The sequence below is a fragment of the Pleurodeles waltl genome, chromosome 1_2, assembly GCF_031143425.1.
Source record: "Pleurodeles waltl isolate 20211129_DDA chromosome 1_2, aPleWal1.hap1.20221129, whole genome shotgun sequence".
Taxonomy (NCBI): Eukaryota; Metazoa; Chordata; class Amphibia; order Caudata; family Salamandridae; genus Pleurodeles; species Pleurodeles waltl.
This window is the reverse complement of record NC_090437.1, coordinates 959,929,222-959,942,897: the sequence shown is the minus strand read 5'-3', so window position 1 is coordinate 959,942,897 and position 13,676 is coordinate 959,929,222. Positions and strand designations below refer to the sequence as shown.

Sequence of the window (13,676 nt, the reverse complement as noted above, 5' to 3'; positions counted from 1 at the left end):
TGTAGCTAAGCACAGCTTGCTCACTGCCTGCACACCTCCCCATTCTGTTGACTTGATCTCCTTTTCTATCTGATAAGGTCCCAATTTAGGAATCTGTACACTGGTTCTTCCACTCTGCTGTTGGGCTCCACATCTCAGGGTGCAGACAAGCATGTGGGGATAACTGACATCAATGCTCATGAGTGACGCTTTCATGCGCTTGCTGACTCGCAGGAGTGCTACCTTTTGTGTTTCCGGATCAAGTCTGGTGCTCGGGATACTCACTAGGTGAGGAATCTGTGGTTAGATGGAGTATCCACCAGAAAGAGCGCTATCAAAGGTTGCTGTTTTTTTTGTTGCATTGTAATTTGCCAACACCTGGACACATTCAGCAGCACCTGCTTCCTTTCCGTTCGAGTAACAACATTTAGACTGCAGGAGGGAGTTTCTTATGTTCAGCTGGATCAAACACAACTTCCTCACTTAAAGGACCATCAGCCCTTCTTTTGTTGGAGTTTCAGGTTTCGTGCATCCAGTGTGATATTTACTGTGATGTGTGAAATCAGTAATAATGTGCACCACTTTGAACTTTTGTGGGTGCAGGAGTGTATGTATTGCTGTTGGTGATGTTGTGGTTTTGATTGATACTGATCTATTTGATGAAATATACACAACAAAATATTCAAATGTTGTAGAGCATTCATAGTAACAACACCTAATAAGTGATCTACTCCAAAAGGTGTGATTCCAGGCTTTATGTAAACCCTGCTCGTAGTCCTAGTGTGTCTTAGGCAGATAACACCTTGGAACAACCTTTCTCTGTCATAGGAGGGACCTGCCTGTAAATGGGTGTGGTGTACCTTTGAAGGCTCTGCCACTTACTCATTTCTTCAGACGAGACCACCACCAGCTAGACCTCATAAATGTGATACACAGTAGCTCTAATGTTCTTGGTTCAGTTATGTGCCCACCTTCCAACATAAGCTGGCTTGCTAATAATAAACAAGTCAGTGACCCTCTTACTAACAGGAAAATATAAACATGAAATATAAATCTAATCACAGAAAGTATGTGTGTTTTGATGTATGCATGTGTGCGTGTTTTTATCGTTCCATGAATTTGTGGTGAACATGCATCACACAGAATATAGATGATCCTAAAGGCTTGAAAGCCTCATGTGCTTCTCTAGTCATGTGAGAAAAGGTAATGGGATCCCATCTATTTATTTGTGGTAAATCAGCTGTGACATGGATCCCTCTTTCTAAAAGTAAACTACCCAGAAATGTATATGGTATCCTTTCTTTTTTCAGCCTTTATTCCCACAACGTACTTTAACTCTGTTACCTCTTTTTGAGGGGTGACCGGAGATGTAGAATTCTGTGGGTCGGAAAAAAATATTTCTCATCTTCCCACTCCACCCAAGAGCTTATTGGCTTTGTACTAGGTCAATAAGAGAGAGAGAAAGAAAAGTCCACCATTTTGGACACATTTCTACAGAAATTATTGTTACTTTGCAGCTATCGAAATTAACTGGATGTTACAACTTCCCTGTAGTCAGACTCTCGATCCACTACAGAATTGATGGTTATTGTTGTTTTCAGTGTCCGTACACTGTGGGTTCTTCTGATATTGTTTGTATTTTGCTTTTAGGGCATGAAATGCTTCAGTCAGTCAAACAGCAACAGCAGTTGTTCGCTGACTTGCGAGAACAGTTTGCACGAAGGCTAGCTAGCCACCTGAACAATGTCTTTGTTCAACAGGTACTTGTATTTAATTGTACTTGTCTCATGTGGCTGACAGTTTGACGTGAATTTTTTAATCGAAAGATAATAATCGATATAAGATCACTTGGTGGATTAACAAAATAATGGAAGACTGTATTCCAGACCCATCAGCTACCTGTTTTCCTGCTTGTTTTAACACTGTTGATGTACTTAGTTTCCAGCAAAACCCTTTTGATGTTATCTTTTCTTATCAATTGGCTATTTGTAATTGCATTCCTTAATAGTAGGGAACAGACTGCTGAGCTGATGGACCAACGCCAGAGATTGTGCCGCCAGATGTTTACAGGATGCGGGGCGTGGGTCCAATGGGGAACCCTGTTTTATTGTTATTATTCACCAAATTGGCCTCTAGTGGTTCAAAACATAACATGACATATGTGCGCTGGTGGTTCTCAATTTTTTAATGCACACAAGAGCATTTTCCACCACAAAAGACAACACATCAGAATGTGGAGATTCTATGAGCACATATTGTATTCAGGATCACAAGGGACCTTGAAGCCCTCCCCAAATCCCAGTGAAAGGAAGGCATCTACAGTGAAAGCAAGACATTTATTAGTATTATTATTATTACTATTATTATTATGCATGATTTACATAGCGCATTGCTACCTAAAAGAGGTTTCTGAACACTAGGCTCATCTACGGAAAAAAAATTCAACCCTGCATGCCATCTAAGGAAGATCAAACTTAGAAGGATTCCGAATGCTGAAACAGACATGTTTTTAAAGGTTTGCGAAACAGGGAAAGTGACTGACACTCCCTCAATCTATGAGGGAGATCATTTCATAGTCTTGGACTAAGGAAGAAGAAAGCTCGACCTCCTCTACGAGATTTCCTGATTCTAGGAATTACGGCCAATCTTAATAAACTGGAGAGCAACGATCGTGCAAGGATGTACGGAGACACAAATGCTCTGAGATAAGAAGGTCCAGAATTTGAAAGGCATTTGTGCATGTAGCACAAAGCCAAATACACCCGGTGCTGAATGGGTAGCCAGTGTAGAGTCCGAAATATGCTGGCTGTAAAAGTAAGTTTTGGAGAGTGAAGCAAAATCCTTGCAGCAGCATTTTGGACAATCTGGAGGAGGTTAGGTGCAGTCAATGATATAACCAGTCTGGAAATATCTACTTCTGGGTCTTTCTGGTAAAAAATAAATCTGGAGAGTGGCGGCAGCCCCATTCTGTATCTCAGGCAGCTGATTATATTTCATAGGTGGCGATCCCTCTGGATGGTCTTATTACAGGAGTTGCTCTAACTGCTTTCAAAGGGAGAGTTAATGACATTTTTTGGATTTGCAGAATGTGTACTTCCACATTTCCATACATACAAAGTGCTGCAAGTACTTGCCAGTTTAACGTTTTTTCATTTGGCCTCAGATGAGCCAGATGATCTTCACAAAGTGCTCCAGTTGCAGCCTATCCGCTAACATGGATAATAGGTATTAATTTACCTGGATGATCGGCTGGTCAAAGGAAAATCTCTCTCTTACCTGGATGATTGACTGGTCAAAGGAAAATCTCATTGCATGGCAGTGGCGTTTGCAGAAACCACTGTGAATCTGTTCCACATAATAGGATTACTCTGAGTGAGGGAAAATCACATCTTTAATCCATAGCCCTTGTCCAGTTTTTGCGCACAATTATGGTCACTACAACTGGGAAGCTATTTCCTTCAGAAGAGCAAATTCCCCAACTTCACTCTATAGTGTTTCAAATTGAAAAGAGAGCTAGCATATTCCTCTTTTTCTTCATGTCACTGCCAGGTACAATGCCCTCTTGTATTCTGTTCTCCCCATAGCGGCGGCTATAGATATGGCTCCCTTAGGTGTCTCTGTACCTCAGTGGCTCTAGGTTTTCAGGTATTTGGAGGCCAACAGTGAAAACACTCCCCCGGTATGACACTTCCTCTCGTGGAGGCCAACAAGCAGTGTTGTCATAGTGCTGATTTTTAGCCACAACCAACACACTAATTAATGACAAAAGATGCATCCAAGGATAGCTGGAATTCTCACTTGGGGAGATCTAGAAACGAAAGGCATAACAAGTGCTCCACTTCAACATCTCAGGGCCCTAGAAGAGGTCTACAGTCATTCTTAACCTGGCTGTAAAATTCCCGTTTGCTTACAAGACTGGGCAATACTACCTCATTGTTTTATATAAACAAGCAGGTACAAAGTTTCCTCTGCTCTTGGAGGAAGCACAATTCTGAATGCAATCGGCAGCAAGCATGGGGGAGTTCCATGACAGCAGAACAACTCATCGGTGCAAGCAATATATGGGCAGATACTCTGGGCCGCAGAGCAGCGGTAACCATGAATGAGAGTGGAACTAATGCCTCCTAAGCATGGTCTTCCACCAGTGTGGCCATCCGAACGTAGACTCCATTAAACAAGAATTGTTGGTTCTCAGCCAGCAGACAGTGGCATCTGGGATCCAGCAGGGATGCATTTCCTATCATGGTTCAGAACTCTTGTCTGCTCCTTAGTGCCTCTTACCCTGGTCCTGAGATTGATCAACAAAGCCAAGAGAGAGCCCTATCCTTTAATTTTAATAACCCTGGTCCAACCCTATTAGTACTGGTTCACCAACCCACTCCATATATCAGAGGTCCCTCTTACTCTTTTGGGGAAATGTCCAGACATTCTGTCCACAGAAGGAAGCCAGTTTCTTCACCACAGTCCAGCGTCCCTGAGCATATCAGTTTGGCTTCTGAAAACCAGAATTTTCACTGTTACAGCTTTCTGCTGATTGTCACACATGTTGGCACAGGCCAGTGCCTTTTCAATTAACAGAAAGCACGGTGCAAAGTGGAAAATATATTGTGCCTTGTGTCGATCCAAAGGCCTTCCTACAGTCTATAACTTTTGTATTCAAGCCTTAGATATGTCTCAGCAAGGGTTCTTCTGGCAGCTATTTCTAAATCTTGTCATTCTTTAGGTTCTGGGTTTCTCTTCTTGGTGAAAATCCTCAATGAGCTTATAGAAAAACTTTTCATAGTATACTCCACATGTAGCTACGAGCCAGAAAATCGGACCCTAATACAGGACTCTGTCAACTCCATTTGGATTTATAGTCAAGGCAGACATCAAGTACGCCTCATGGAACACACCTTGCCTTTAGCCCTCACTTCAGCCTAGAGGAATAAGGAGATGCAAGCTTCCCTATAAAGGAACTTTTCTCATGTGTTCATAAAGATAGAGTAGTACTAAGGAAAAATCGTAATTCCATTTGAATGAACCTGTATTTCTCAAAGCTCTCTTCTGAAATCCTACCTGCAGCAAAAAGAAATCTCCACTCTTTCAATATTTGCAGAATTGGTAAATTTTACATATATCACACCAAGACTTTTAGAAACTAGATTATCTGTTTGTTACTTTTCTCCTTTTTGCTATGTATGGTTAGCGTCGGACTCCAAGCTCTACTCTACAACAGAAATTGAGGAATTAATCAAGCTTGTGACTCTATCAAAGATGCTAATGCTGGAGAAATAGTAGATAAGCAACTTGTTCCTTACAAGTTATTTTTGTGTCATGTCCAAAACCAGTTCTGCGTTCATTACTTGCTATTGGCAAAATGCAATTTCGTATGTGTCGGTTGTCTTTATTTAGAAATGTAAATTTAGTAATGAAGCAGAGGATGTTATCTGAGCATTAATAAACGTACAGCAAAAGAATATATATAGATGAACCAACTTGCTATGTAAGGAAGTTTTAATTTTTCTTTTATTTTGTAACTACTCAAAAGTGCTTTGGTAATCTGAGACTTTAGCCAAACTGTGATGGAGCATTATGCCAATTGCGTCTTATTTGTAAAACACTTCTCAAAATGTTTTCAAAAATGCATGATTTCTCTACACCTGTTAAGGTAAACCCTGGTAATCTGTGTAATCAATGTCTGTTTTTTGCTTGGAGTACACACAATGCATTTTCGTTTTACTGCAAATAAATATTTGATTGGTATGTGCTTTCAATTCCCAAATCTATAATTCCTGTATTTTATCCCTGACTAGTTTACTCAGACCCTCCTTCAGGTTTATAACAGATCCTTCTATCTTTCCGTCCCAGCAGTGAGTACAATAAATCTGCTAAAAGCTTCATTAACCAGTTGGTGTGTGGTGACTCTAACTCCTACTTTTGTGTTCATTACTAGCAATGTCCCTTTGAAGATTGATTTATAATAATTTCAGTAGAATTAAGATTACAATAGCATATTTTTACATTTGAATGTGCCACGTTGGAATTGAATATTAAGCACTCTAAATCTCTTCTTTCAAATATTATAGTTGTGTTCCATACAGTCATGTCAGTGGCTAGTTCTGTCACTTTTTAGCTATCGGTTAAATGAGAGTAGAAAGGAAGAACACAATTTCTATACATTGTAAAGCTGTATATTCGGTTACTTCTGCGGGATGGAAGCCTGATCGGAGAGGATGCGCTTGACTCTGCTGTAGATGATGACAACTACAAAGCAGAGTTTGCTAATATGTGTGAATGGATTGTACAGTTGTTTGCCAACCACCAGAAGAATGCAGCAGAATGTATCATTGTGAATTTGTGTGACGGTGACATGGGTCTCTTGAGCACCTTTAGGGGACAGCAAATTACATGGTCTAAATACCTTTCCAAAGAAGTGATATTGATGGTGGTGAAGGAGATCTATGACAAAGAAAGGTATTCTTTATTTTCTTTATCTAAAACTTAAAAAGAATATTTTAGCCTCGCTATCTCCCATGACAACCATGTATGGATACAGAGTGCAAGTACCAAATTAAATAAATAGACATCATAATTATTCTGCCTGTACTAGAGAGCATGGCTTGAGTAACTTAACATGCTTTGCTAGAACCATTTATTATACAAAGAATTAACACATTTTGCTCATTCAAACTAAAACCATTTCTGCTGATCATTGTTATTAGACTGACTTTTTATGCTGTATATTTTCAACATGCTTAACTTACCTGTTCTGATTTGCTTTCAGATTTGTACTGTGATACGTTTTTGTATGGCACCTCCATTTTAGGCCAGGCTGGTTTTCGAATGGATGTTGCATTGGAAAGGGGTACAGCGAAATTGCACAGGGTTGTACTGGGCATTAACAAATAGAACATATCCTAAAAGTGCATTTTTATGCATCACTCTGTATCTTTATTCTCTGTAGAAATAACCCCTGATCGCTGCACATAAACAATTGATTGCCGGCCCTGTATTTCTGGGCTCCTTTTTCTCCTTCTCCCTACCATTGCCGCAGTTGACTTTCCTACATATCCGTTCAGCTTAAAGGGGATGCATGGACAAGTTTAAGGTGGCTGTGACGTTTGACTTTTATAATCAATTGTGAGAAATTGGTTTGCTGGTTAGGGGTGTGGGGTGAAAACACACTCAAGCAGTAATCATAATCCTTGTCAGGGGGAAGCACAAGCAAACCCCAAATTAACCAGTGCTCAGTCCTCTGGTAGCTTGGCACGGAGCAGTCAGACTTAACCTGGAGCCAATGTGTGAAGTATTTATGCAGCCATGTAATAAAGTGAAAACACAACACAAGAAAAATCCCGCACCAATCTAGAACAAGCATTTGCAATGCAAACGGTCTTGCGTTTGCCTGAGCTCGAGCAATTAGCATTATAAACTCCTAACGGGACTTTTCTTGCCACATAAATTGAAAATGAAAATAAAAGTTTCACATAACTAACTGGACTTTTCTTGCCATATAAACTGAAAAGTAAAAGTGTCACATAAGCGAGCTGACTGCCGCCATCAGTGCAAAGCAAACACACAAATGGAAATAACAGTCCACTCATAGTGACACCTATTGGGAAAAATGAATTATCTACGTAACCAGCAAAAGTGGTTCTGCCAAGCGAGATCGCGCTGCGAAAAAAGAGAAAAAGTAGTCCACAAACCGGATAGAAAACAGCGAGCCTCGTATGTTTTCAGTATGTGGTCGCTGCACTCGAGGAGGGCTAACCACCGGAAAAGGCATGACGTATGCATGCCTTCCACTAATGAAAGCAAGCAGATTTTAAGAGGCAAGCCCAAGAACCAATGAAAGACACTGACGTGACATGGGTGTCGTTTGAAGCCCGAAGAGAGATAATAACACAGAACAGAGCGCTTTGCGCTTGCCCGTAAAAATAAAGTAAAATATATTAAATAAAACAGACTAAAACAACAAAAATCCAATAAATAAAATTAAAGATATGAAATTGTAAAGATGTGAGTGAAAATAGCCTTGAAAAGCCCAAAGTGCCACTCGCAGCAACCTTGTTGTGCAAGACCAGGAGAGAGTCACAAGTTCAGGTCAATCACAATGGAGCGCAGGTCGGATATAGGGACCAGGTTAGTCCTGCTGAAAAGTTACCTTCTCAGTCTAGAGCAAAGAGTCCTGTTTGTGGTGGAGGGGGCTGCGAGGAGCAGAAAAGCACTGCAGGCGGTGATCGATGTATCGCAAAGAGCAGGCTTGGCATGGTAGATGGTTGTCTCTGTACAATGAAGATACTGTTGTCGCAGTCGGTTGGGCCTGAGCTTCGCAGTGGTGCTTTCGGTGAGCAGTCAATGCTGTAGCACGAAGAGTTGAGTTGACTGAACTTCGTGTTGGGGTGCTTTGCTAGTGACAAGGTTTCAGCACCAATGGGCCTCTTGGCTTAGAGCCTCAAAACTTCAGTTGAGCCTCTTTGAGGCCATTGCAAGGATATAGGACCTGAGGGCCACAACTTTGGGGTCAGTGGCTTTTTCCAGCTGGATCCGGGTGTGGGTGCAAGAGGTTTTGAGCTGTTCTGTTCTTGTGGCTCTGAACAGGAGGCCAGTAGACTGGCCCTTGGAGTCACTCTGGGAATCCTTGGTTCAGATGCAGGTCCAGTTCTTCTGACTCAGGCAGGAGGGCAACAGGAGGACAGCAAGGCAGAAGTCCAGCAGAGTAGTAGTCGTTTCGGCAGCACAGCAGTCCTTCTTCCTGGCAGAGTCTCTGTAGGTCCAGAAGTATACTGAAGAGTTATTCTCTGAGGTGCAGTATTTATACCTGGGTCTTCCCTTGAGGTGGGAGAAGCTTCTAGAGGTTTCCCCTTGAAGTACACAGGTTTCCTGCCTCCCCTGCCTTTGTCCCTGTCTATCTACGGGGGGTAGGCAGCCCTTTGGGTGGAGACTGGACACAACCTATTCAAGTGTAAGTAGGGCTGTGCCCAGGTACACCCCCCCACCCTGCCAGTGATGGCCCATCCAGGTATACCTAGCCCACATTTGTGTGGCTGTCTAGGAGGAATAACCAAAGCCCAGCTGTCAGCTACACAAAGTCCTATGACCCAGAGACAGGCTGCAAGCAAAAAAAGGCTAAGATAGGAAAATGCCAACTTTCTAAAAGTTCTGTTTTCAAAATTGTAGTTTAAACTCCGACTTCACCATGTGAAGAGGATTTTTCATTACAATTCAAAAGACACCAAACATGACTTGCTTACCTACTCCCATTCGGAAAGTATCACTTATTAAATGTAATAAGGTGACTCCAGTATTATTAAATGGGAGAGGCAGGCCTTGCGGTAGTGAAAAATTTATTTAAGAGTTTTTTTTTTTTTACTACAGGGACGTGTAGAAGTTAAAAGTATATGTCCAACTTTTTAAATACACTGCACCCTGCCCTCTGGGCTGTTCAAGGTGTACCCTAGGGTATGTATTAAAAGGGAAGTTTGGGCCTGGCAAACGGTTAATTGTGCCCCATTTAAATGGCAGTTTAAACTACACAGGCTGCAAAGGCAACCCTGAGACATGTTTGAAAGGGCTAGGTAAGTGAGTGGCACAATAAGTGCTGCAGGTCCATCAGTGGCATTTAATTTACAGGCCCTGGGAACATGTAGTATCACTTTACTTGGGACTTATAAGTAAATTAAATAACAATATGGTAGAAGCCAATTTTACCATGCAAAGGGAGAGCACAAGCACTTTAGCACTGGTTAGCAGTAATAAGGTGTGCAGAATCCTAAAAGCCAACAAAAACGGTTTCAGAAAACAGGAGGGTGAAGACAAATTGTTTGGGAAGTCCAACACCAACTTCATGTTGATCATTCCCAAATAACTTGCTTCTTCCCCCCTCTTTCGCATTAACACCATACTCAGGCTCTCATTACGACTTTGGCAGTCTTTTTCAAAGGCCGCTGCAGCCAACAGATAACCAGTGGTGTCTGTCTGCTGACTGCCATATTAGGAGTCGTTGGAGGACTTCCGCCCATTTATGGGCGGAAGTCTGACTCCGGCGGCCTGGCCGACGGAGATGAAGAGGTGGGTGCATCGCCAGCACCGCCCACCATATTACGAGCCGTAATACGACTTGGCAGAGTCATGCTGGCATGGTGGTGCTGGCAGTGCAACACCGCTCCCCTCCTGGACAATCAGCTCACCGGAAAAGGTAAGTTGATTGTCTGCAAGAGGGTAGGGGGGAGTGTTGGTTGCAAGTTTGTGGTGTATGCGTGTATGTGTGCGAATGTGTGCGAATGGGGGTGTATGAGTGTGTGTTTGTGAGCGGATGGGGGTGTATGAGTGCGTGTTTGTGAGCGAGTGAGTGGGGATGTCTGTGCAAGTGTGCAGAAGAGGTAGGTGTGCAAGTGTGCATATGCAGAGGGGGAGGGTGTTAATGTATGTGTGTGTTGTGGGGGTGTGCATGAATGTGGAGGGGTGGGGGTATTAATGACTTTGGAAGGGGGTGCATGTGTGAGCGATTGGGGTGGGGGTGAGTGCGGATGAGGAGAGCTGGGGGTGTTTGTGGGTGCATTTGCATCTGTTTGTGTAAGTCAACGGGGGGGGGGGATGAGTGTTTTTGTTTGCGTGAATGGGGAGAGGGGGTGAGTGTATGAATGCAGTGCAGGGGGAGGAGGAGTGATTGTATGCGGTGGATGAGGGAGTGAGTGTATGCATGCAGTGCAGAAGGGTGTGAATGTTTGCAGAGGGGGAGTGCGTGAGTGGGGGGGTTGTATGACAGTGTGAGAGCGGGTGGGGGTGTTTGGATGGATGTGTACGCTTGGGGGGTGTTTGTAAGTGTGTGGACGGGTGAGGGGGTGCATGGAGTTGTGGGGACATGTGTGTGCTGGTGACAGGAATGAGGATTTCTGTCGCCGGGTGTGTTACCGCCAGGGTTTTCGTGGCAGGGTGACTGCCACGGAAAGCCTGGCAGTCTGTAGTTTTGTAATCCGGCTGGCAGGCCAAGGCCTGCCGCCAGGCTGGAGGTGTTCACTGCTGGCCGCGCACCCGTGGGCCAGGCGGTGTTGGGGCGGTTAGACTTCTGCCAAACCCCTCAACTTATAATGCGGCGGTCTTCACCGCAGGGTCCACTGTGGTAAGAACGCCACAGCGAGACTGCCTCATAATGAGGGCCTCAGTCTCCAACTGCCTCGGTGCAGTCAGGAACTGAATGGCATTTTCATCCACTTTGTTCTATTCATATGTTATAGGACCTCTTCAGCACATCTCCTTTGAATCCATTGATTCACTTTCCACCTTGAATGAATGGAGGTGTTTTGAAAAGCACACAGCTACTCCCTGGAGTGTCCTGGTTCTAGAGAATGCAAAGTTCAAACAATACTCAGCCACAGATTTAAGAGCTGTCTGGAGCTTCTTTCTGAATGACATATGGGACCCGAGAAAGTGCCATTTCACTAAGACATATGTTCTCTTATGTGAACTACAGCAGATATCAGCTGCTCAACATTAGAAAATATATGCCCAGTCCTCCCACTGTATACAACTAAAGAAAATAAAAATATTGCAACAGTTTAGTTTGTGCTGTCTACTCTCAATGTTATTAACTTTGGCACCCACATGCTTTTCTCTCTTGCTCATAACCAATCCACCACCATCCAAAACCCAGCAGCATCCTAGCAATGCACAGTTCATGTTGCCTATTTTACTTTCTAAGGCAATCCATGGATTATCCATCTCAACCAAGTTGAAACTCCTAACGCCATTCTCCATTCTGACAACTGCATGTCTGCCTTAACCTCCTCATGATTCACAGCTTTAGTACTAGTTCTGTTAAAAAAAAAAATATCAAAATGAATAGCAGAGAAAATGAAAGGAGAGAGAAAACCTCAAATCACTGATCTGAGAAAAAAGAGAAGGGAAACTGGAATTGTCAGGTGATACTTGAAAACCTATCACCATGTGTTTTGTCTCTGGTGCGTTACTCTCTACAAGTTCTATATTGTCAAAGATATTACCATTACAACCACAGTTCTTTGCTTAAACTCAACAATTTGCTGCCTCATTGTCATGAAGCCTAGAATTATTTTTACACAAGGCTCTTTGCATGTTTGCTCATTGGTTTAATATTTTTAACAGAAGTCTTTCTGCAGATTTGAAAAAACTTATAGCTTCATCACAATCCACTTATTCTTTAATTAACTTCTTATTTTAATATTTCTGGCATATTTTTTTCTAAGCCCATAAAAAGAAAACATGACAGTGATATTGCTTAAATTTAGTATATGAAAAACTCATTTATTGTTTGATTGGCGGGATAAGTAGTGAGGATTTGGGTTTCAGGAGGGAAATGTTTGATTTGGTTTTAAAGGTTCACACCTCTGTAATATTTGTTATTTTACAGCAGAGTCTGCAAGCAGTGCTGTTTGCACTAATATACCTTAAAATATGCATGTTTTTCCCCCAAACTGACCCTTTGTATTTTTTTTCTTCAGGGTTGTGACCAGAACTCCACTCTTGTTCAGCACTCTGTGGAGTTGACACTACCCAGCCACCACCCTTTTCACAGAGACTTACTTCATTATGCCAAGTTAATGGAGTGGCTTAAGAACACAGATTATACAAAATATGATGGGCTGACAAAGGTGTGTGTTTCCACTTTTGGTTGAAACTTACTACAGGAATGGCAATTCTTTTTTTATTTTAATGTGATTTTGTTGAAACTCAACAGCTAATTAACTTGGAAATGCATGTCTGTCGAAGAGTCACCTTAATTATTAATTCTAGCTATCACCCTAAAGTATTTTGCATTTTGCAAATGCGGTTGGCTGTTGTATGTTGGATTTTAGGCATTCCTGATGACCTTTCCATTTTTGGTTGTGGCCTAGAGACCGCTATAGTTGTCTCGCCACCTTATGGTTCCGTTCAATGGCATGTGTAGCTGCAGATACATATGCTATGCATAACTCTTCCGACATCTAATGTTGGGCTCGGAGTGTTACAAGGTGTTTTTCTTGGAAGAAGTCTTTTCGGAGTCACGGGATCGAGTGACTCCTCCTCTTGGTTACAGTGCGAATGGGCATCGACTCCATTGTTAGATTTTCTTTCCGCTTTTTAGGGTTCAGACATGTTTCCTCTCGCTCCGAGATTTCAAATCGGAAAACCTTAGAAAACCTATTTAATCGTTGGTATTGTTTTGATTGCGTTTTCCATCTAGCATCGAACCGGAAGTACTGTCAGAATTTTTATTTCGCTCTTCGGGGCGCGTGCGCCCATCTCGGGTCTGTTCAGGCCTACCGCGTGGAAGCCTGATGGATCGGACTCCATTTCGCCCTCGGTGCCAAGCAAAGTTCCCATGTACAGACCAAGATCTGGGTTGTAATTTGTGCCTTTCTCCGGACGATCGAGAATAAGGTTGCGAAGCCTGTTGATCATTTCTATCAAAGAAGACCTTAAGAGATGGCAGGGCCCGAAGACTAGAAATGACGTTGAAAAGCACTGAACATCTCAACGTCATGGAAGAAGAGCAGGAGCAGACAGCAGTCTCTATCCGACACACCGACTCAGAGCAAGAATCGGAAGATGATAGACCCATCACTGCTGGGCAGCACGTGAGTACGTCTGCCCCTACGCCCATGTATAAAAACTGAAATTAAAGGCCTTGGGTACATCACTGCTGGAAGGCCATGGTTCGGCCTGAAAAAAGACTTGTCGGCAACCGACCTTTGGGA

General features: G+C 42.8%; 1 protein-coding gene across 4 annotated transcripts in view; it reads left to right on the top strand.

The window, feature by feature from the left end:
- The window catches only part of EXOC1 (exocyst complex component 1), a 237,878-nt gene that overhangs the window by 111,115 nt on the left and 113,087 nt on the right, over positions 1-13,676 (top strand). For all 4 annotated transcript variants that reach the window (XM_069200939.1, XM_069200919.1, XM_069200929.1 and 1 more), the window contains 2 exons: positions 1,630-1,739; positions 12,441-12,590. In XM_069200939.1, coding sequence (XP_069057040.1) covers positions 1,630-1,739; positions 12,441-12,590 — 260 coding nt within the window. The remainder of the gene's footprint in view (positions 1-1,629; positions 1,740-12,440; positions 12,591-13,676) is intronic.